Genomic DNA, 24,374 nt, shown 5'->3' with positions numbered 1-24,374 from the left:
TTTACTTAACGATTTTATCCTTAAGAACATAAGGTTGTAATAGAAGCATAGATACCTTGTGACAGCATATTATGGTGCACAGTCTTGCAGATTTCAGACACTGAGTGATCACAGAGATTTTTGACAGCTACTATGGTGGGTTTTTTACAAGATATATTGTAGTCCAGGTCAGCTGAGTTTTAAATGTCCAAAAGGCTTCCACTGATTCCATTTGAAGACGAGCTGGACAAGTCTCAGATACACACCCAAAAGGAAAGTGTCATCTCATCGAAGCTTTCTTGTCCACCTTGTAATATACTAAAATGGCTTTTTTACCATTTCAAAAATACATGAAGATCCAGTTTGGACCATTCTCAAGTCCATGGTCTCCACTGTTAGAACACAGAAAGGAAGAAAACTGTCTGAAACTGTCACTTGAGCATACCTGAGCAATCGATATGCAGTTGGAGAGGAAACAGGAGCTCAGCTGTGCTTTATGATCTCAGCAGCCATCATATATCACCACGAAAGAAAGACTTTGAATCTTGGTAAGTGTTAGAGATAAACTTTGCATTTCAAACCCATGGGCTGGGCCAAAGGATGGCTGCCCAGAGAGGTTGTGGAGTGTCTTTCTCTGGAGGCTTTCAAAACCCACCCAGGTGCATTCCTGTGTGACCTACTCTAGGTGACCCTGCTCTGGCAGGGAGGTTGTTGGACTAGATGATCTTTTGAGGTCCTTTCCAACCCCTAACATTCTGTGATAACCTTCATTGTACAAAATTCAATGTTCTCCAAGTTTCAAGAGTAGAAGGAATAAAGAACATCTAAAACTCACCAGACTGGCTTAGCCTGGAACATGTTGGAGAGCCACATGGAAAATGAAAGATCACATTTAGGGTAGAAATAGCAGCTGGAAAACATTGGTGTGGAAAGAAGCACAAATGACTGTGGCCAGGAACCCAAGGAAGAGCATGTTTTGGCCTATTTCACCTTGCAAAATAAGTGCTGCTACACAGGATACAAATGTGAACAGATGTGCCTCAAGAGCCATTGATCTGCAGCCAAGTCCTGCTCTCAGATACATACACAAGACTCCCAGCACGGTCCACGGGACTTAACCATGCACATCTCAGCACAGAGGTATCCTCCAGGCATGCAGCGTTAAAGCACGCTTGATCTTTGGAGGGTGCTCTGGTGCTCTCTCCCGTGCTCTGGTGGGCTTGACCTCGCCATCTGCATCTCTTGAGTCAAGCCACTTCCTCCATTGCTTGCTGAGGTGCTGAGATGCTGACGGAAGTGTTTGGTTAAACGCCACTGCCTCCATTTTCTCTTAATTTCCATCTGAACCTAGGTAGAAAGGTCACAAAATACTTAGTTCAGCTAGTTTACTTTGGAGCCCTGCATTGTGGAGAGCAGTATAACAGGAAAAGGAGAGCAGGTTACCTTTGCCAAGGTTTGGATTTATTTATTTAACCCCTGGTTTGAAGGGCTTGGGTAGGGCCTGTCTCTTGTCGTTTCTAATGATATTGTTGTTGCCACCACACCATTTTCTGTTAACCTGCTTTTCTGTTTTAATTGCCAGTGGATTTTTTTCAGAGGGTTTATCTGGCCTTAGAAAGTGTTTGGTTCAGATTTTTGAAGGTTTTTGTTTTACTTTACAAATAGGACAGTTTGGCACCCTAAGGTTAAAGAAGGGGTAAAAAAAAAACAAAACCAAAGGCAAATTTTCTCTTCCAAACTTTTTCTGTTAAAGGGTTAGTCAAAGTGTTTTGAACCCCTCCTCCATTTCAGTGAGACTTTTTCTTACAGCTTTAGGCACTAATGGTTAGGGGGTTTTCCTTCCAATAACTTCAGGATCTCCCAGGTTTGGATAACGTTTCCCTGCCCCCTCCTCTACCAGCAGCATTTCAGAGTATAAGTTCCTAGCCCAGAAGCCTGGGAGTTAACATATGACTACAAAGGAAACTGTCCTTCTTCCAAAAGCTTTACCTTGTGAGAGTCCTTACAAACTTGGACTGGATACAACTTTTGGCAAATTCCCTCTCAAGGATCAAGCAAAGAAAACAGCCAGGAGATGACAGATAATAGCACCATTCATCAGAACCAGTTGATTGCCAGTGTGACCCTGTGTGGGATGGTACTCCCACCCTCCGTTCCCAGACAGTAATAAGCTATCTGATTTATGAAAGGGCTGCAATAGTTGAGAGGTGAAGTTTGCATCTGGCATATAATTACTTAGGCTTGCCAAGTCTGGGAGGTATTTCACAAGTGACACGAGGTAGCTGGGAAGAAAACCCTTAGATAAAATGTGTAATCCATTGAAAAACTTATCCTACTGATTAATGAAGCATACTTGAGCAATAAAACTGAATGTTATAAACACAAAACTCAAATGAATGTCATACACACCAAACTCACCTCACCATTAAGGAAACAATAAAGTACAGCCACAACAAAGCCCTAAAAGATAAAAGAATTGTGGTCACAGAATTAGAACTGCAGTTTCATTTTTTGAATGAGGATGAGGCATCTCAAAGGAAATTGACAGCTTGCTTCTGCCATTGGGACTCTGCTCTGTTGCAGAGTTATGTGTTAAGTTTCTTTTTCTTGTTTTAAGTAACAGTTTGTCACATGTTACCTGGAATGATCCAAGAGCTAATTCAAAAAACAGCTGAATCTCCATTGTGCCGCTGCTTGCATCTTCAGGGAAAAAAGCAAAGATGATGTAGTGGATCCCAAAAAGAGGGATGAGGAGGAGTGTTGACTTTGCAAGTCTCCTGAGAACAGAAAAACAGAGGGGAAAGACAGCGTAGAAAGGAGCAAGAGGACATTGGGTGGGCTCACATGGCATGCAAAGAACATACTTGTATTGGTTGAAATCACTGCTCCGTCTTTCAGGTGAGCTGAGCTTCCTCATCAAAATTCTTAAAATATTGACAAAAAGAATGAAATTAATCTGAAAAAGAAAAAACAGAAGGAAGGACATGACAGATAAAATAATAACACCAAACAACAAAACCAGATACCCATTTGTGTAACTGCCAGGTATCAGCAGAGCCAGTTTGGTGGGGTTTGGCTGAGAAGACAGAATAGAGGGGCTGGCCTGCATCTGTCCCTGTCCCCATCCTAGTCCCTCTCTCTGTCCCTGCCTTTCCAGCCTGATTAGCCACCCTGTGCTTGAATTCTGTCTGCTTTCCTTACTGACTCACCACAGGGATGATCAGGGTTTATAACCCAGTCAGATCGTCAAAAAAGCAGGGAAGCCAGGTGCACCAGCAGGATCCCTTCTGGGCGTGTTTTTCAGACAGTCTCTGTGCAGTCTGGCCCCACTTTGGATGCCAACAAAAGGGCAGCACTGAAGCTTGTTAACTGGGACTGCAATCGCCATTTGCTCCCCACCAAGGGGTTTGGGACAGTGGAGGAAAAGTGGTTAGAAGTCGGCGTACAAAAGTCACACTGACATCTTCGTTTTGCATTCCCCCCAGGTGGATATCAGATAAAAACTTGTATCTGCTGCTGGGTTTGGGTGAAGGTGAAGCAATAGATGTTTCTGCTCTTTTGACCCTCAGGCAAGGAGCAGGAAGGCAGAGGAGGCAGAGCCGGCCTGAGCAAGCCTCTCCCACAACCAGCGGGGAGTAACCACTGGGGACTGACTTCAGGTTTATCTGCTTTTTGCCTCAGGGCTCCAGGCATCACCCTACGCTCCTCCTGCACCCACACAGCCCGACGACCAGTACCCACAGCCCTGTATAGTGGCAGGCCCTTAACCCTTCCCTACACCTGGAAGCACCATGGCAGCGGCACGTCCCCGTCGTGGTGGCTTGTACGTGCCTGTGGGTGATGCAGCAGGGCTCCGAGGTGCTAGGTTTGAATAAGAGAAGCAAGTCTGCTATTGATGGGACAGACTCGGCATGTCGTTAGGTTCCCTAAATTATTGGATGAAAAGGGAACAACTGGCTGCTGAGGGTGCCTGGAGAAGGCTGGCTGCTTGTGAGCTGGACAGGACTGAGGAAAGGAGCGGAGCTTGGGGTGAGGAACGTGAAGGAAAAACTGAAATGATTTATGTTGGTGGGGAAAAGGACTTTCAAGTCCGGAGATTCTGGGGTTTTTAAACCACTAGGCCAGGCATGAGCAATGTAGACTGACTAGGACTTTTTGCAGACCAAAACTACGGGGGGAAGGGGGATGGGGGAGGGGGGGGGGTGGGGGGGTGTGGGTTCCTGCTGGGAGGGATTTCCCGAGAGCAGTACAGCAATGAATGTTAGCCCAGAAGCACAAAGGACTTTATCGGTGTTGATTTTCTGCTCTTTGAACTGCTAAGGACCGTGTGCTGTGAGGAATAAAGAGATTAGATCTGAATTCTGAAGGGCTGGCAGTTTGTTTGTCTGTGGCTATGGGCTGGAGAAAAGCCTCTTTTAGGCAAAGAGGCAGAGTCACGCAGGCGGCTCCTGTCTTAAGTGGCTAAGCTGAGTGCGATCAAGTCTTTGAGGAAACTTTGAAGGGGATAGCGGGTGGTGGCCATCAAAAGATAAATTAAGATTGTGCTGTTTGCCTTGAAGAATGCCTGGGCCTTGATGGCATTTAAATATTGCTGAATGACCCCTGGAATTGTTTTATTAAATAAATATGGCCACGTTAAGTTGATTCTGAATCGATTGTGTGGTGTCCTGCTAGTCTTGTGGGCTTGAAGGATTGCTCGGTGGTAAATGGGAGCAGAACTTTTAACTCACCGTTTCTGCTGCTTGGGTTTCCAAGACAACGTGCAAGTGCTACAATTTTGTGTTTTGCAAACATAATGGCTCCTACTGGCAACACTGAAACCTCAGCGGACTTTTGGGTTCTCATTTGAAGTGTCAGGGGATTTCTTGACAGTAACCAGCAGATTGCATGTTTTCGTACTAGGGTTTCAGAAAGATCGTTGCAGAGTGGTCCGTCCCAGAGAATCTCTGCTGGGCAGAACTGCATAAAGCAGCTCCAGCCCCTTGGTTCTGAGCACCAGCAATAGCTCAAATCATAGGTGCTGAGCATCATATGTACCAAACTGTTCTTGATATCCTTACTCCCTTGTACTGAGCAAAATCACACTGAGTTTCAGTGCCTCTGCCCTATTTCAGTGAACAATGCCATAGTAGTCTAATTGCAGTCCACTAACACGGGGTGCATGCAGCCTGTGACCTGCTTTCATTGCTGAAAACAAAAGCTAGTGGTCGTGTAGCACAAGTTGGTTTTGGCTTTGCTAAGAGGGGCATTGACCGGGAGACACAAAGGCGATTGTACTGAAATGTACAGCCACTTCGTTTCTCCTCCAGAGCCTTCCTTCAAACAGTCCAAAACAAGCTTCCACAAGCCAGCCAAGTTCATATGAAATCAACAGGATGTGGAAACCTGATCTTGTTCAAGCTCTTGCTTCTTGGGAGGACATTCTAGCTTTCCTTGTGAACTTAGCTTCGGGGCATTAGTTACTGGCTAAATCCTGCTGAGCTGAAGTTGCTTAAGCAGTAATTCATGTGACACAAGTGCAGACACATGTCTAAGATCAGTTCATTAACACACTTCTAAACATGTTGAGTAGGTGATCTCTGACTTCACAATATTTGAAAATACAATTTAAATCTGCTTGTCCCAGGAAAAAGACTTACAAAAATAGAGAAAACTATAGGGCCTCTAATGATCCACCAGGTATTGGCATTAGTGTTAATGTCCCAACACCTGTAAAAATGGAAGAGAAGGTGCAGTCAGTTATCAAAACACTGGTGTCTTTTCAAAGAGGTTTAGTTTGTTTCACACTTCAGATAGGCTCCTATTCCCTTGTCCAACAAAATGAATTTCCCCATTCTCACTTAGCAATCCAGCATTTCTGACAGAAAACCGTCCACTTGCAGGGGACAAAAGTGTGTCCTGCCTTTAAAGTACAACTACCGTGCAACATTTTGTAAGGGAGAAGACAAAGAAACAAAGTTTCACTGTTAAGAAAGTCAAATGCAGACGCCGGAAACATCACGGGTTGAACTGATGCTTGAAGGCTATTTCCTACCCCTGAAAATGGCAAAATTAAATTCGAGGCCCTTTCCCAGGTGGCTCAGCTGGTTCTCTACTTCCACACACGCTAGGATCCAGGCTTGCACCACAGTAGCTGGGTGGCAGCTGCTTTGCTCGGCTGCCAGTGGTAAGAAACAAGCAGAATGCTGTGGAACAGCCTGTATGGGACTGCCTGCTTCCCTCGGCATGCCACCTTCCCCTGCCCCACACAACTTACCCAATGTTTTCATGGAGCTGCCTAGCAGTCGCCCATGCAGCCACAAATACAGCTGGAGCACCTGCAATTGGAAAAGCTAAGTTACTGCTTCACAAGTCCACCCCAAAGGCAAAACAAACCCCCAGTCATGCTTACTGAAATTAGAACCATACCCCATCCAAGGGCGATGAACCACCAGAGGAACTTCCTTTCCGAGAAGAAAGAAATAACCAGGAGAGTGTGGAGGTACAGTCCCTCCACAAGGAGCCAGCTGTAGTTAGACATGATGCAATACTGAAAGAAGACCATGGTGAGCTTACACCCAGCCTGAAGAGAGAGGATAATTAGCTGCAACCTGGGTTTGTGTCTACCTTCAGTAAGAGGGAGTGAGCTGTAGATAAATCTTGGAAAACAAAGAGTTTATAGCAATTAAAGGACTAAACAAATATTCTTAAGTCAGGCATTTTATGACAATAAAGCAGGACTGGCACTCCTAAACTCATTAATCAGCTGGCTCACTAGAAAGAACCAAATGTTTCATGGACACATTGGTTTGGGCTATTGGCTCTCTTAGAGGAATTTCACTACTACTACCTTATTAGTATCTGCAGCACTAACACCGTCTTAGAGAAGCACATGAATGTATTTGTCAGTCTTTTTTTCCCTATGACCAAGGGTCAACAATGACAAGTTAACATTTGCTCCAAAGATTGATTCTTTTCAGCATCAAAACCAGAGCAATATTGGGGGTGGGGTGGTGGGGTGGGGTGTGGACAAACAAACAAACAGCAAGCCCCTTTTTTGTATGTTTATTTCCCTCCCTAATTCTTCAGGGTTTGGTTTAAAGCATTGAACCAGTGCTCCTCCCTCACAGTTTTCAAGATATTTTGCTGTCAATAAAAAGAAAAAGGAAAAACAGTTCAAAATCTGGGAGGTTCCTTCTCCAGGCTCTCTGGGTGCAAACCATATCTTACTGCCAGACCTCAGACAGCACTATGTCAGCAATATTTAATGTGTTCTCTTACTTTTCCTGCCCCCTTCAGCTAAAATCCATGTAAGAATCTCCACTCTGCTTGTGCATGTGGTGTTCACAGTCTGTGACACCCATGTTTAGGCACTTCTGGGTCAATGTGTCTAGATAGTCAACACAATCAAGATGGTAAGTGCCTCCTTCAGACTAACCTAAATGCCTTCTGGTCCAATACTTGTAAAGGCATCTGTAGTCAGGAGGAACTGTGTCTGGGTTTCTGTGTGTACAATCCAGCCTGGGCTGCTTGTGTGCCCTCATGACACCATCGCCCACCTCAAACAGGGACATCTCAGCCAGGAACAACCAGCATGCAAGACAGAGCAGTGGAACTCCTCTCCCATAACCCCTCATGCTGAATGGAAAGCTGAGACAGATATTTCCTTCCCTGCACACTGCATCTGGGATCCTGCAGAGAAACTGAGGCATGGAGCAAGCTGGAAGGTGAGAGGGTTACCGTGTATGACCCGCAGTAATTTGTGTCTTCAGAAGAAAACAAAATGGCATCTTTGATGAAGTTGGATGAGGCTCTCAAAATGAATGATGTGAAGAGATGCATGTGGATGTAGTTCCTCGTACAGCGAAGTCTTCTGTTACAAAAAGAGACAGAGATCCTGTGAAGTGACATCTCTAGCCAACACAGACAGCTTGTGGTTGTAAACAGGAGGTTACAATCTTTGTTAGTACTAAACTGACTAATTAAGAAAGCTGTTCTCCTGTATGTGAAAGGAAGACTAAGGCATTTCCAAAGAGTAATATCCTAGAGGAGATCTTAAAAAGGCAAAGCCACCTCTGCTCCACTCAGGTATTAAATCAAGCTGAACATTGCCAGAACTGTGATTTCACACCAATATGCTCGACGTAGCCTCCCTCCCTCCCTTTTGGAGTAACATGAGCCCAAGGTGTTTTTCCACACCTTGGTGTATTTATTTGGTTTGCCTACACAATACACTTGTGCCTGCAGTGTTTTCTGCATTAAGCCTCCACGTAATCTGGGTCCAGAGGCCGTGCAGCCTGAGGATGAGTTTGCAAAGTAGCTGGCGTTCCCTCTGCCCAGGGGTGCCGCCCTGACACTTACTGTAAGGGGAATTAATTTCACTGAATAAGCAGCAAAGTACAAATTCCAGGTTATAAGGATGCGTAAAGATAAACTGACTGTCAAATCACTGCTCTAAGCCTGAAACGCCTTCCCAGAAATCAGCACAGTGGCACTTGGAGCAAAGTTTTAGCCAGAGTCTTAAGTGGAGAAAAGAACAGCAGGGGAAAAGACAGTGCCCAAGGGACACTGAAATCATGGGAAGACCTCAGAAGGGAGGTTGTGCAAATGCAAGTCAGCAAAATACATCCAGCTACATTTTGGGAAGGACAGGAGAGCACAATATGAGCATTAGCCCTGACATTTGCTAGGAGACAAAACTCCAAGGCAATATTTTGTGAGTGATTTCTGTGAAGGTTTTCAGAACTACTTAAATTTTTAACTTGCCCTGAAAGCCAACAGAAGAATCTGTGTCAGCTGAGGTGACCAGAAGTCCTGGCCAAACACAAAGCAGAGACGCTTCTTCTCACCTAAAAGAGAACAGGATTGCTAAGGCTATTGTCAGCGTCATGAGGGAGGTGCAGTATCCAATGGTGTACATGGTCTTCAAAGTCATGAAATAGGAACGCTGCAGGGGAACATATATGCACATCTTTACCTTTGACTGGCTGGTAGAAATCAACCCATACCAAGAGAAAGATGTCTCCTCTGATTTAACAAATGAAATTTCTTGTAAAACCAGCTACTGAAGTTTTACCCTGAGCACCCCATTCCGATCATTTGGAGGAAGCACTTACGCTGAAAAATACTTGTAACCCTAACCCCACCCCAGTTAAATCACAACATCATTCAGCCTCTGCTTAACATATTCCCCCTCCAGGACCCCAAAGCAGCATGTCGGTGATACAGGTGCTCAGACTCACTCTCGCCTCATTAGTCGTGTCATTGACATTGTAGCCACAAGCGATGTCAGGTCTTGGATATGGGTCTGACCAACCCTCCCTGGTACAGTTTCGGTAGACAAAACCTGTGTGATAACGACGACAACAACATCAAACAGACAAACCCAGGTGTAATAATTTCCAATTGCACCTTTGTTCTCCTCAGGGGTCAGTCACCAATATGTAGGCTTGCTCCAAGGCAAAAAGAATATTTTCCCCCAGGCAGTGCACTCTGCATAGCTAGAGGTGAAATGCAGCTGAGCTGATTATGTTGATACTTGCCCAGTGTACTTGTGTGGGTCATAATATTGTTTGCCAACTCAGGAATGACTGTGATGGATGTGTTTTTATTAATTGCAACATAAATAATACTGTTCAGTACATCTGGTGTTTCTTGGCCAGAATTCCAAGATCAGCAAACACATAACTTGTTCAATCACGGATTCATACTCCACTCAAATCTGATGCGTTCCTGAATGCTCCCACCTCCTTTCTGTGGTTTGTCACGGTTTGAAGAGAACACAGAACTTCAGATGGCCACATATTTTTCATAAGATTTAAATGAAAAATAAATGACTTGTCCCCAGAGGCAGGTCTAGACGCTATTTTAGACTGTTGACTTTCTTGCTTACTTGCAGAAGGGATTCCCCTTGCTTAAGTTAAACTTCTGATAGCTAAAGGCTGCAGTCCAACCGTGTTCCTCATGGCTGTCTTTCTAGTCAGTGGAGATAAAAGAGGCATTTGCAGAATTCATCTCATTTTGTGACAAACATTTGCAGAGGCCAGTTTATCCGACCCACTTCTCCTGATACCTCAGACTTTTAGGGTCCTAAGGCTGAGCGAGATGGCTCCTCAGCAAGTTGCACATGGTCAAATAGAGCAAGTTTTAAGATGTCCATATTAATATTTTGTTCTGAAGTAGTGGAAGAAAATGACCATAGCAGACATGTAGGTTATGTGCTGAAGAGAAGAGAAACTTACAAAGAAGTGAAACCACTGCTCGCTGTCCTAATCACAGTCATCTGTCAGGTAGGAGCCACACTTTGGAAACATGAGTGAGATCCTGGCCTTGCTACAGTAAAGGCAATACTGGCAAGGATTTATGGGGGACCTGAAATCAGCAGGTCTTCTTAGTGCCTTGCCAGAAGGCACCGTAAAGGTCTATTTTTGCCCACACATTTAGCCATGAGGAGTCTAGGGCATCCAGCTCCTGCAAAACATCCCTGCAGCACTCAGGGAATAGAGGTAGATTCATATGCAGTAGTGTTTGGCACTGGTTTATGCTCTTCAGAGCCCTGCTGAGACAGTCAGGACAAAGTCAGAGCTCCTGCTACCTCTGGGCTAATTCTGGTGACCTGACAGCATATCTGCACTTGATTTGAACTCACCTATCTCAAACTGAAAGGCACAGCAAACATGATGAGACCTCCACATGGGAAGAACTCTGGGTGTGTCAGTATCAAACTATTATTTTGATGCTTTTGTGCACATCTTGTTCCATCTTAGCATCTTTGAAAGGGCTGGGCTTGTTTTTCAAGCCACATTTTCTATGCCCTGCTGCAAGGTAGCAACAACAGGAGAGAAACAGCTCTCTGCAGCGGTTCTCCCCAGACTGCCTTGGGACTCAGCAAGGGAGTGGCATGGTGGTAAATTTTCTACTTCAGCTTCAATTATTAAGACACGTGTACTTAACTCAGAGCAGTGTTGTCCTTGTAAACATGCCTGTAACTGGTTTTTGGCCTGAGGATATCAAAGTGGATCAGACAAGAAGAGGTGCAGTTCTGTGTTGGTGTGTGCATGTGACTGTGTTATGTGCAAAGCATGGAAGATGTTGCAGGGCATGTTACACTGATGGATGTGAGCCCAAATTTAGCAAGGCATGGCCCACCCAGAACAGAATTGGGGTTTGCAGTCTGTCTAATGATTGGTGCTTGGTATTTACCAGTTCCTTGGAGGCTTTTGGGGTTGCCTAGGGAAGAGGGAACATTGTCTAAAGGGATAGCCTTGGAACAAGGGCCATCTGATGTGGCCTGCTCCTCTCTGCCTCTGAACCCCCACACTCTTCACACCTTTCCTCATTTCCTGCCTGAGACACAATGTGCAGGTCCAGTTGTGAACTTCAGTTATGTTACTTGGTTCCAGATTATTTTGTTTCTTTGGTCTGCTTTGTGGGAAGGGGCCAGACAGTCTGGGCTGCAAATCTAAGCCTAGATGTCAGCACAAAGCTCAGCAGCACAGAGACCAGGGCTTGGTCAGAACTCAGAGCTATCTGCATCCCTTAACGTATTGGTATGTGGCATTTGTGGCTGCCCATCTGCTTTGTAGGTGGTGAGGAGGGAAAACTTTCCCTTTCTTTTCAAGCAAACAAATCTTTGTTTTTCTTCTACAAAATTGCTTCCAACAGGGCAACAACTGCAGCAGTAATTAAATGCATGAGTCACAAGTCAACCACAGTATAGAATCAGAGAAGAATGTGGCTATGAGAATGAGAACAAACTATTGCTGACTTTGACCCAAAATGCCAGATAGGGAGACTGAAATAAGATGCAAATGCCAATGGACGATGTCTTGGGTTTTGAACACTGTCACTTTGATTATTGCTTATCAGAAGTAGCTCAGCTTGGCTTCCCGATAAGGAGGGCAACTAAAGTTTAAGGCTGCTAGACTATCTCCCCGATAATGCAAGCACATTTGAGATGTAATTATGACCTTTGGAAGTACAAATTCCTGTCCTTCCCACCCTGGTCAAAGCCCAGAGTCAGGGAGTAGTTCCCTCTAGCGGTTGTATCAGCACGTATTTCATTTAATGCATTTTAAGGGATGGTATCGCCATGCCAAAGATTTGCGAGTGCATGCCAGATGGATGATTTATTCAGCAAACTGTGGCTTTCAGTAGTTTATCCTCTGTCTTTAAACCAGATTACAGGATTCAGACGGCAGCTACTGTTTGTGTGTAGAAAAAGTAGCATGGTATTTAATTTAATCTGGATGGTCTAGATCTGATTTTATTTAAAGAGCACTAAGTGCTTCTTCTCTGACTTATCTAATATTTATTAGACAATCTAATACTTTGTCTCCTGTTCCTCCCTTCATAAAATGAATCTGTCTGCTTTCCTGTAAGTACTGGACCTCATTAATCCCTATCCTATAACTGAAGAATGCAAAAACCTCTTCTGATTTGAGTCATTAACTCACTAAAATGTAAGCACATTTCTTGGGCATTGCTGAAAAGTAGAAATTAACAGAAAGTAGGCAGAAACTCCTCCTTAATGGCTCATGATTGTGGTTACTGTAGCATACTGGGAATAAATTTCACCTCATTTCTAGGTTTTCCCTTTTTCATCTCAGAAAAAAAAATAATGACAACAAATGTTGCTTGAGCTCATCTGGGTTTGAGTAAGCTGTTTGGTAAGCCATGAAACCTGAACTCTCTTGAATTTGTGCCATTTGTGTGGAGTCAGTGACAGCCATGGGATGAACCCCCAGTGCAGATTTCCTCCCGATGGAGGCAAAAAGGAGTTGTTTCCCCTCACCGGGCTGGCTGCTTTGCCAAAACCTGTATGAACTTCACACTATGTGAAATTTTCTCCATGGCTAGCTCATCTGAGATCAGCCACTGGCTCAAGGAGAGACTAGAAGGGGAATGACAGAGAGAAACATAGAGCCTGAGTGGAGGAAACTCTCTCCCTTAAGAAACCATGCTAAAACTCTCTTCTTCAGGATAGTATTTACTTCTTGCACTTTTCTCCACATGGCTAAGAAAAACAAACACTTAAAATATCTTGCTATTTTGATTCCAGGCATTGCCATGTTTAGCTTAGTGTTGGAAATCGAGCTGCAAAGCAACTGCTGTTTTTTAAAAGAAGCAGGGACATCATTTTGCATCAGGTTCAGACCTGGAAGTGGCATCTTTGTAAATAACACACTTTAACATAAAATTACAATAAAAAAAACACCTGGGCAAGGAAAGCATCCTTTAAGTGTTACCTTTTTTCCCAGTCAGCATCTGGAAGAATTCAGGGCAGTGAGCATTGACAGTCTGCCCCACAGCTGAGGAAGGCCAGCAGCTCATGTTATCCCACATTCCAGCACATCTGCCTGGGAGAGCAAAAATGAAACACCATGCAGCATCTCCTAGTGACCGAACACCATGAAACTTCTCCAAGCAACAAAACACTGTGAAACGCTTCCAAGCAAGGCAATAACATGCAATGTCTCCCAAGGACCAAGGCAGCTACGAGAACAAAGATCTGGAAAGCCAGGTGGATGAGACAGAGCAAATCCTGCTCAGACCTGTTGAGACCTGGATTGGATGTAAGAGATTCTGCTTGCTTCAAATCAGCACTAGCAAGCTCCAGGCCTGTCCCATTCTACTAGCCAGAAAAAGAGCAACCTGGGGCATTGTGAACTTTGTGTCAGGCTGCCCATCAATCTTCTGGTAACTATTGAATGCCCTGAAAAGATGAAAGAAACCAGAGGTAAATTTTTTATCTCACTTTTTAATGGTTCCACTTTAAGTGACCCTAATATTTTCCTTATGTAATCCTTTTGTAAACAGAAAAAGATACAACTTGACTAGGAGTTTAAACAGCTTCAGAATGATACTGGGGAAAGCAGAGAGGAACAGCATCAGGGTCATCCTTGTATCACTATAAATATTCTTTGGTTTGTTCATCTCTCCCATCATGCCAAGACTGTGCTGCAGTGAAAAACTCCAACAGATCACTCACCAGGCTTGGCCAAGGGTCTCAGTGGCTTTTCTGCTACAGAAGAGTAAAACTTTGCCAAGCTCTGCCAGTCTTTGGGACCATAAAGTGAAAGTCATCACATTTACAGGCCAGAGCAAAACAATATTTTGACAAAATATGCCAGTACAGTTGTTCTTTCAAAGGCCATGCCTCTGACAGTGTGACATGCCTTTTGGAGGACCTACCTCAGAGCAGCCACTGAACCTGGAGTCCCTTCGGACTCTGCGTAGGCACAAGCCTGTGGCTCAATTGCCCTCCTTGCACTTTCTGCCACCTAAAGCCCCTAACAGCTGCAGGGACTGTCCAAAACTGCCCAGATTCACCCCATTTCCTTCAGTTAGGTGCAAGGGCTGCTTATTTCTAGGCTGGGCTTGTTGTGGTCCCTCACAGAGTCAGGTCGTGAGGGAGACTTTCCCAAATGCACTCTCAGCTTTACTGTGTTGCCCTCTGGGAGGGCTGGTGGAGATGCACCAGGGGGCCGATGGTCACTGGTGTCACAGCATGATAATGACCCCAGATTAGACATCTTGCTTAGGTGCCAGAAGCTGGATGGACAAATGCATGGATGGATTTTAGCTTGTACTACAGAGCATCAATGAAGAAGACCTACAGTTTGTGCCACAAAAAGTGTGACCCTGGCTTTTCTTACTTTGCTCTTCTCCAGACACAGGTGGAAATACTTCAGGCTGGTTCCTTTTTGCCTCTGCTCACTGCCACTGGTTTTAGCAAAGCCTTCTGTGTGGCTTTTGTAACATGGCAGGGGAAAAAGAGACCACTGGAGCATGCCAGGACCACCTTACACCTGGCAAGTTCCGGTGTGTGCCGAATGCCCTGCACACTCACGGAAAATGGAGGGGAGGAAGTGCCGAATGCCTTCTTCAAATGCTTCATGCTTTATAAGGCCAGCCTCCATTAGCCTGACACAAGTATTTACATTTCTAGAAATGTATTGATTTCCTCCTGCACAACAGTCCTAGTGCCTGGAAATACAGAGCTTTTCACAGCCCAGCACCTCAGCACTGGTGTCTTTCCTGAGCCAATGTTTATGTGGCTTGGTAACCATTTAAACCATTTACTTCAGAGCAACACTGTAATGGCAAATGAAGCATGACATTGGGTGTTATTTATGCCTTAGCCTTGCTGCATTGTTTGGATTATCAAGCCTTCATGCCAATGCCATGCCAAAGCATAAAACCCCCAAATCAGACTCAGTGCACAGAACGACCTGGCAAAACTATTATGTTAGCATTCAAATCATTCCTTCTGCAGGTGGGCTTCTTGCCATGCCTCACAGAGCAAAGACAGTGCCACCCACCCCTATCTAGCTAAAGAGCCTCCTGGGTGGAGGCAGAGCACAGCAGCAGCTCTCTGACATCCCTGTGATCTTTGGAAACTCCCTTGAATAGCCAACAGAGTATTCCCCCAGCAGCCACACATGGTGTCATCATGACCAGAGGTCCCAGGTCTCCAACAGCTTCCTTCCCATGCTACCTGCTCCTAAGTGAAGTATCCCATCTTCACTCATGCACAGAAGAGAGCATAACTATGAGTTGAGTTATGTTAATGTAATGCTTCCCCAAGCTAAAGGTATCACAAAGATGGAGTCCCCTTTTCTTTATCCTGCAGGAGGATGCGAAACACTTACTGCTCAGGTACTTTGTGCCTAATCCTACCACAACTAATCCTGTGTGTTTGTGTATTTTTCACAGAGATGTGAGCACTGCAGCAGAGATGGCATTGTGGAAGCCTGTCTCCTGATTTGCTTCTGAGTGGATGGAATATGGAAGGTGACCTACACCCTGTAAAGCCACCTTTCTTTCTCTCTGTGTGACCCACCAAGGGCTTTGTTTCTCTCCTCTTCAGATGGAAGTTCCTGCATGCAATTTTTTGCACGCAGACCTCAAGCACGCAGAAAATCGAAGACTGAAGGTATTTTCAGATGCATTATTTCTCAGAATAAAATAATTACTCCATAATTCACCAAGGTAACAACCCCCCTTGAATAAACACCAGCAGAAGGAAATTCCTGAGCTCTCCCCATCACTTGGGTAAAGGTGTGCATCTTACCCCTGGTTATTCTCTTGGGCTTTTACTGCCAGGAGAAGGTGCATTTACAGAGGTACAGAGAGGGGCTTAACTTTCTGCTACATGGATAGTCCTGAGCCCAGTATGTCTTGTTTAGAATAGAATAGAATAGAATAGAATAGAATAGACCAGACCAGGTTGGAAGAGACCTTCAAGATCATCGTGTCCAACCTATCATCCAACACTACCCAATCAACTAAACCATGGAACCAAGCATCCTGTCAAGCCTCGCCCTGAACACCCCCAGCAACGGCGACCCCACCACCTCCTCGGGCAGCCCATTCCAATGGGCAATCACTCTCTCTGTGTAAAACTTCCTCCTAACCTCCAGCCCAAACCTCCCCTGATGCAGCCTGAGACTGTGTCCTGTTGTTCTAGTACTGGTTGCCTGGGAGAAGAGACTAACCTCTGCCTGACTACAACCCCCCTTCAGGTAGTTGTAGAGAGCAATAAGGTCACCCCTGAGTCTCCTCCTCTCCAGGCTCAGCAACCCCAGCTCCCTCAGTCTCTCATAGGGCTTGTGCTCCAAGCCCCTCACCAACCTTGTCTGATCTGACTTGTAGTGTTACAAGAGCAATTTTGCTCTGTTCAAGATTTAACACAATCCTATCTATACTTTTAACTGATCTCTCAGTAGATTTGGGGAGCAGAGCACAAAGATAGAATTATCCTGTTTAAGAATTTCCAGTAGCAAAAGGCCTCAGGGGGAATTTCCAAGATTTGGATCCAACTTAAACTCTGCTGAGGAACTAGTAATTGCTTAATATGAAAATTATATTGTCTGTAAAATGTTGCTGCCTGCTAATGCTAATGCCTCCTACAGGAAGGAATGTGGAGATAACTGATTTTGAGGCCATCCAGTTCATCTGAGAGCAATTTTTACTGTGTGTGTTCATTTAGCCTTTACCTGAGCTCAGAAGCTGATCATTTTCAGGTGTTCTGTTCTTTGCCTCCAGGGACAACATCTTAGCACAGTTTTCCTCCTCCTTTTTCAGGACACTCAGGAGGTCACAGATGGGAGGGACAGCTGCAACCTGCAAATTTTAAAAGTAGTAGAGTAACTTCTTCTCTTAAAACTTATATCACCATTTGTATGCTCATATTCCCCATGCAACTCCATCAACTGGTTGTAGGTAGTATTTCCTTGTAATACAGTCCATTTACCCAATTAAGTCTGTGTTTTTTATAGTAGCAGCAGGCAAGCACAGACTGAGTTTCTGCCTTCTCCCTTTTGCTGACATTACTGTTATTGAGGAAAACGAATGTGTTATTCTGTTAAATTAAGTACATGGGTAGGATGCTGTTCCAAAAGATTGCAGAAACATCCAGGCCCTGCAACAGGGAATTAATTACTTGCCCCTGGCAGTGTTAAACCATAGACTTGGCAGGTTATTTTCCCAGGCAATAAGTGATTCAAATATGTCCACTGGTTGCAGACCACTGAATTCTGTTTCACTGATACTGATTAGGAAACTGCAGGAGATGACCTGAAAACAGAATCTTGCCTGATTTTGCAAGAACCTAGACAGTAATTTGTCCTAAGGTAATTTTCTCCTCTTCTTGTCCTGCCCCACACTCTTTTCTCACAAAGCAATGTGGAAATGTTACTCTTAATTCTGATTCAGCAATTAAAGGCACACTTTGTGTTAAATGTAGCTGGATCAAAATTAATATACAAAACAGTTACCAACCATTAAAATGGCATGCTTTAAAAAAATCCTTACAAAAATAATTTGCAGGACAAGGTCCAAGTTATCACAGAATTAACCAGCTTTGAAAAGACCTTCAAGATCATCAAGTCCAACCTATCACCCAACACCATCTAATCAACTAAACCATGGCACTAAGTGCCCAGTCTTATTTTAAACACTTCCAAGGATGCCCATCTCCCTGGGCAGCCCATTCTAATGGCCAATCACTCTTTCTGTGAAGCACTTCTTCCTAACATCCAGCCTAAACTGTAAAATTGTTTTAGAATCACAGAATCAATGAATTGTTGGGTTTGGAAGGGACCTCAAGGATCATCCAGTTCCAATCCCCCTACCATGGGCAGGGACCCCTCACACTAGATTAGGTTGCTTAGAGCTACATCCAGCCTCGCCTTAAAAATCTCCAGGGATGGGGCTTCAAACACCTCCCTGGGCAACTTGTTCCAGTGCTTCACCACCCTCATGATGAAGAATTTCTTCCTAACATCCAATCTGAATCTACCCATTTCTATTTTGTTTTCCATTCCCCCTCATCCTGTCATTACCTGACACCCTAAAAGTCTCTTATCCAGCCATTTTCCCCCTTTTTCCCCTCAAATCCCAGAGCACCTGGGCTCTTTTGGAGTCTCCTCCCACCCCAGGTGTGGCCACTTGCCCCTCCCTGCCCACTTCCCTTTTTAATCCCCCCCAGAAAAGGGCAAAGCCCCAAGCTGAGCCCATCTGGGCTGAGGGATCCTCCTCTCATCACTGGTGAGTGCCTGTGGTGCACACTGGGTGATGGTGGTGGTGACAACAACGGCCGGGGGGCCTGGTGGCCCCCCGGTTAGGTAGGAAGAGAGTTGATGGTCACTCCAATATCATCCGTGGGTGCTGCCTGGGCCTCCTTACTGGGGCTGAGCTCCTCTGTGTGGTATCTTGGCTGGTGAGAGTCTTGCCCCCAGCTCTGGGATGGACACAAAAATGGTGGTGGCAGAGCAGGAGCTGTTTAATCATATGATGTTATGCTAATTACACTATTTTTACCTGGAGGCCCCTTGAATCTGCTCTCATAATTCAATAAATCTCTGCTTCTGCGCCTCATTTACAGACCATTTCTTCCCCCTCACAGCTTCTTTTCAGAAATAAGGAAGGAAAGGAGGAGAAAAAAAAAAACAAAAACAATAAAGCATATGTGGAAAATGCATTCACTTATCAATCAGCTCTGAACAGGAAGCCTTCAGGAAGAGGGGCAGGTTGGAAAGTGAGAATCACTTCTTATGAATCACAAGACAAATTCTATAAAGAACAGACAGAAAAAGACAGGATCTTCTCCACTGTGGTTATGTTTCATGGTGGTAAATGCAGTACATGTTTTGTTTATGTCTTGCATTGAAAAAGTACTTTCACCATTTATGTTGTTTTACCAGTTTCTATAGCTTTTTGGCAAATGAAAAAAACCCAAACCAGAATAAATACAAGTGGATTCCCCTTATAACAAATTTGCTAATTCCTCCCTCATGAACAAAAGTGAAAATCTTTATAAATTCCCACTATGGAATTTAGATGTACATACATACGTTGATGTACACACATACTTGATACATCCTGATGACTTAGTTTTGATCTTTTATTTGAAAAGTATCAGCAGCATCATATTATTACTCAACCTAATGAATCTTGCAGCATTGCTGATCACTTGCAGATTAGAATAGAATAAACCAGGTTGGAAGAGACCTTCAAGATCATCGTGTCCAACCTATCATCCAACACCACCCAACTAACTAAACCATGCAACTGAGCACCCCATCAAGTCTCCTCCTGAGCACCTCCAGTGAGGGTGACTCCACCACCTCCTCGGGCAGCCCATTCCAATGGGCAATCACTCTCTCTGTGTAAAACTTCCTCCTAACCTCCAGCCTAAACCTCCCCTGGTGCAGCCTGAGACTGTGTCCTCTTGTTCTGGTGCTGGTTGCCTGGGACAAGAGACCAACCTCTGCCTCACTACAACCCCCCTTCAGGTAGTTGTAGAGAGCAATAAGGTCACTCCTGATTAGATTTAGGAGACAGAGTGGTCACTGAAAGCCTTGTAATGAGAATGATTAATTTTCTACTCTTACAAGCCTACTACTATTACAAAGCCTAACAAACATCAGTGACTGCATTTCCACAGATTTTGGCTCGAAGTATTCCGGGTATTGTATTTCTGAGCAAAGTTTGATCTCTCCAGCAGTGTATCTTGCCTCATCTATTTGGTTTGCTGTGTTTAACTTCAGCATCTTCCTCCCCTGTCTTTGTGCATCATGAAATAAATAAACTAAAAACTACTTGGCTTTGTTTAATGTAATGAGTTTTCTGGAATCACCACATGCAAAGAATTCAGATAAAATAAACTGTCCTCTGAGGCCAGGATTCAGATGCATTTTTAATCCACATATTGTCTGGAGGGAAAAAAAAATAAAATTAGATTTTAAAACTCCATTTAATTCTTGAGGAAAAATTGGAAATGTCTGACTGAAATGTAATTGCATTTTGATTCCACTTCAATTGTTAGCAGAAGGTTGAATTTAATGATTTCTAAATATTGACAGGTGTTTTTTAAACATGTATTGTTTATCATTCCCTGTTGTTAGCTATTTGATTACCAATAATAAAGCAGGTTAGTACATTTTCAGAGTTCACAACTACAAACGTTACACTGAAGACCTACAACATGCTTCTGCTGCATTATGTCTGTCCGAAAGTTGCCCTAAAAATACACTTAGAAACTGTATTAGCTGCATGTGGGTCACTCAAGATGAGACTGAACATATGTAAAAATAAATACTAGCTACCATTTTAGAAGTGGTGTTTGAAACAGGAATGTTTTTCACCTTACAAAAGGGTATACATCTTGTGGGCACTGTTTCCTTTGAAGAAATATAGGTTGTAAGAAAGGTTTTGGTTTAGAAAGAGATTTAAAGCCTATGTGATTTCTTTATTGCTAGGATGAGGGTGTGTGCTTTCAGAACATTTTGCTGTGAAGACCACCCTGATGATCTGGTACAGCATTATTTTCTGACATAAAATCTGTTGCAGGAATAGGGTGCAATTAATGCCTTCCAATTACTGTTTCATCCCACCAGGAGGTGTCCACAGTAACCTTCTGATACCGCTGCCTGGTAATAGTATTTTAAAGCCAGCAAAAAGAGAGACCTTCCAGGGGCTGGTTTAAGTATTTTGTTTTCCACAAAAGCATTGTGCCTTGGTTGGTCTTTGCCAACACTGGCATCTGATGGGACAGGCTGGGTGCAAGGGGGGCTGTCACAGGTCCACCACAGCTGTTCACCAAGCAACATGAAACCCCGCTTCCCATGCCACAGCCAGATAACCCCACACTGTTACCAACTGTGTTTGGTCTCGCTCCTGTTTACACCTGCAACTGGGAGCAAACAGCTGCCTCTGTGCCCTGAAATCACAGAGGAAAATGGGTTCCACTGTCTGCTGTTTCTTCACCTTTTCCTAAACAGTTTGCTAAACCAAGTTCCAGCTTGCAGGCTGTCTGGTTTTGATGTGGGGGCAAGACATCCTCATATTTTACTTAAAGACAAAATAAGATACCAAACCCATTCAAATAGAAACAGCTGTGATAGTGAGATGTCCATAACGGGCAGAAAGCTGCACTTTGTGGTATTGACAGCAACAGCCAGCTGGTTTTTAACATTCTGCAATTAAAATGTTTAGGCTGAACTCAGGGTTTCTCAAGAGTTTGAACCAAAACCCCTCCTGGGACAAACAGATTTAGTTTTCCATTTGCTACAACAACACAGTGACTTTTTTTTTTTTGACATTCGGTGAGAGTTTGATCCTTTCCCAACTTCTCACACTCAGACTGAACACATTTCAACCTTGGGTTTATATGCTTTCAAAATCTAAATAAGCTGAGCAGCACCTGGAGATCACAGCCGAAGTTCAGCTGTCCTTCCTGATGGGTCAGAACACTCAGAGCTCAGCCGTGGCTGTGTAAATTCCCAGCAAAGTGATAAAGCTAAAAGAAAGAATCCAAACTTTGTAGGTCAAACGTTGCTTTGTATTCTTTCTGTCCGAGTCAAGGGAGGCATTGGTAGCAGCGGGCACTCTCCCTTAGGAGATTGATTGCTGGTGTAAACTAGCAAAGCTTTTCTAAACGGCAGCAATCTTTTTCTTCTTCATCACAGAAACTGTTGTGTTTACCAAAGCAGGTAAGTAACACGGAAGTCTTCATACAGGTGGGTAAAAGGAGACATCCAGCATCAGCCATCTGACCACTGTCAATTAGTGCAGGAAGTGGCAGAAGTAAACATAAAATACCCCAAAATTCCCTTTTTAAACAAAGACATGATGACTTCATGGAATAGAGGTGCACTTAGACAACATGCGATTCCAAACATTTGGGAATAAATAGCTCTGAGTACCTACCAGAACAGCTGAAATCCAGAAGATGATTACCCAGATGGTCCACATAGTTAATCACGGTCTGTTTTCTTCATCCCTTGCACATCAGAGGTCACTGGACTATCTGTATGCTCTCCAGCGTGGCTCTTAGCTCCTTTCACTTCATCCCTTTCACTCCTTGCTTTTTTTCCTTCCCAGCTTTGACCATCCTCAGCCAATGTTTCTCTCTATCTGCTGAGCCTCAGAAAGCATCAGCAATGACAGGACCCCCCCATCCACCCTCCAAGCTCACCTCCTCCTCTGCAGAAGCCTTCTGTCCCAAGAATAACAGCACCTCTCTGTTGAGCATATCCCTACTATCGTCTGCCTCCCTTCCCAGCTATTATTCACTGCTATCAATGGGTGTCGCTGGGCAATGATCATTCCTCATGCTCCCATGATAAGGAACCAAGCAGGACTCCCATGTAAGATGTTAGTGCCACAATGGTAGAGGTAATCAATCAAGGGGAAATACAGCTCCAGAATACGTGCCCTGCTGAGAAACAGAGTTGGAGGAATGTGATTCAGGCTGCCTGCACTGCATCTGCTCTTGACAGCTCTGCACATGCCTCTCTCAGTGAGCTCAAATCTCGGAGAGGCAGAAATCAGGAGGATGTCGGTGCCTGCTGCAGGAACACTGGCCACCCCTGCCTCTCACCCATCCCAGGTGAGCATGACTGCCAGAGCTGAGAGTCTGGGACAGGCATCAGAGAAAGGGCAGATGAGGGTCTGCTCTTTCCACCCCTTCCAAAGAGGACTCTAAATGCTCCCTGGACTTCACCTTCTCATCCAATTTCCAGAGAAACAGTTTTCATTTTGTCTCAATGCTACAGGTGGCAAGATGTCTTTGTGTTTGGATGCCTGTAGTATCTTACTGGTGGGATTTAGATTCCAGCTGTCCTGGATTTCCCATAGACAGCTCCTCAACCATTCCCTTCCCTGGCAGCAAAGCACTCTGTTACTCCAGGTTTTGTTTCTGTAGCAAAACTACTGTAAAGGGGCTGTGCGCTTAACCTGGGTGTTGGCTTCCAGCTACCAAGGCAGGCACTCCAAACCCTTGCTTTTCAAGTTCACTTGTAGCACAGTAATGAATATGGATGCACAAAACAGAGGTGATGTTTACACAGTGCACTAGTGCTCTTTCCCAAAGCACTACACTCCTCAATTTGTCTTGAAATATCTTTTACCACCTATTCCAATTTACTATCATCCATCACCACAGACAGATCCCTATGATGACGGACTGCTCAGAACGCAGGTATGCTCCAGAATTACCAGTAAAGTCAATTACTATATCTGTAAAACCTGCAGTTTGTTACCTGTGTGCCGAAAATCCAGCCACTGGACTAAACAAGCCACTTGCTGAGCAGCACAATGAAGGAATCTGGGTTTCCTAGCAAGTGCTTCCCTGTCCCATGCTTACTCTTACCACATATCTCCATACGTGCTCCTCAGGACCACTGAATTGCAATGTGCTCTGTTTCCCTACGCACCAGCCTCCTCTGTCCCCACATCCTTAGTGCAGGAGTCTGGACAGTGGCAGCAGTTGCTCTAAGCCCATGCTATACCTGTCCTGCCCAGCTGCCAGTTTTGCATGTGCCACCTGTCCAGCTGCCACACTCCCACGGCTTTGTTTCCCTTGCAAAGAGCAAATGTTTCAGTCTCCCTCGCCTCTGTCCACAGTAAACTTGTAGTAACTTTAATTTCTTAAAGAGCTCTGCTTTCCCACAGAGTTTGGTTGAGATTGGTCAATTTGTTAAAAGGGGGTCTGAGAGGCAGCCAGGCAATAGCATTACGGCAGTCTGAGGAAACCACATTGGCGGTGTGGCATCATCTTGTTGGGGTGCCAAGTCATTCTCTATCTTCCTTTGGCTCAAGGAATATTTTATTATTCCATTCATATTGTAACAGCTTCCCCCTAAAGCCACCACTCTTGCTTGCATTTGTGGAATTCACAAAGCTTTATTCCTGAACATGCTTCTAAACACAGGGCATTTCCTAAGAATCATAGAATTGTTTTGGCTGCAAAAGACCTTTAAAATCATCAAGTCCAGCCATTATCTAACTCTACCAAGTCTGGTGCTAAAATATGTCCCTTAGCACCACATCTCTTTTAAATGTCTTTTAAACACCTCCAGGGATGGGGGTACAACCACCTCCCTGGGGAGCCTATTCCAGCGTTTGAT

The 24,374-nt window shown here is 44.4% G+C and overlaps 1 protein-coding gene across 1 annotated transcript; it reads right to left on the bottom strand.

Annotated features, from left to right (window-relative positions):
• Positions 1-1,094: 1,094 nt before the first annotated feature.
• Positions 1,095-22,401, bottom strand: SCTR (secretin receptor). The gene is given in 15 exon segments (XM_009904406.2): positions 1,095-1,326; positions 2,398-2,439; positions 2,618-2,756; positions 2,844-2,935; positions 5,619-5,688; positions 6,236-6,296; positions 6,388-6,541; positions 7,699-7,831; positions 8,808-8,905; positions 9,201-9,304; positions 13,206-13,316; positions 16,959-17,085; positions 22,174-22,275; positions 22,278-22,337; positions 22,339-22,401. Coding segments are annotated over 15 exon segments (1,542 nt in total). The 3' UTR covers positions 1,095-1,140.
• Between the last annotated feature and the right edge of the window lie 1,973 nt (positions 22,402-24,374).

Source organism: Dryobates pubescens, chromosome 2, assembly GCF_014839835.1.
Source record: "Dryobates pubescens isolate bDryPub1 chromosome 2, bDryPub1.pri, whole genome shotgun sequence".
Lineage (NCBI taxonomy): Eukaryota > Metazoa > Chordata > Aves > Piciformes > Picidae > Dryobates > Dryobates pubescens.
Note: the sequence above shows the minus strand (reverse complement) of the source record. Positions and strands in the feature narration are given on the sequence as shown.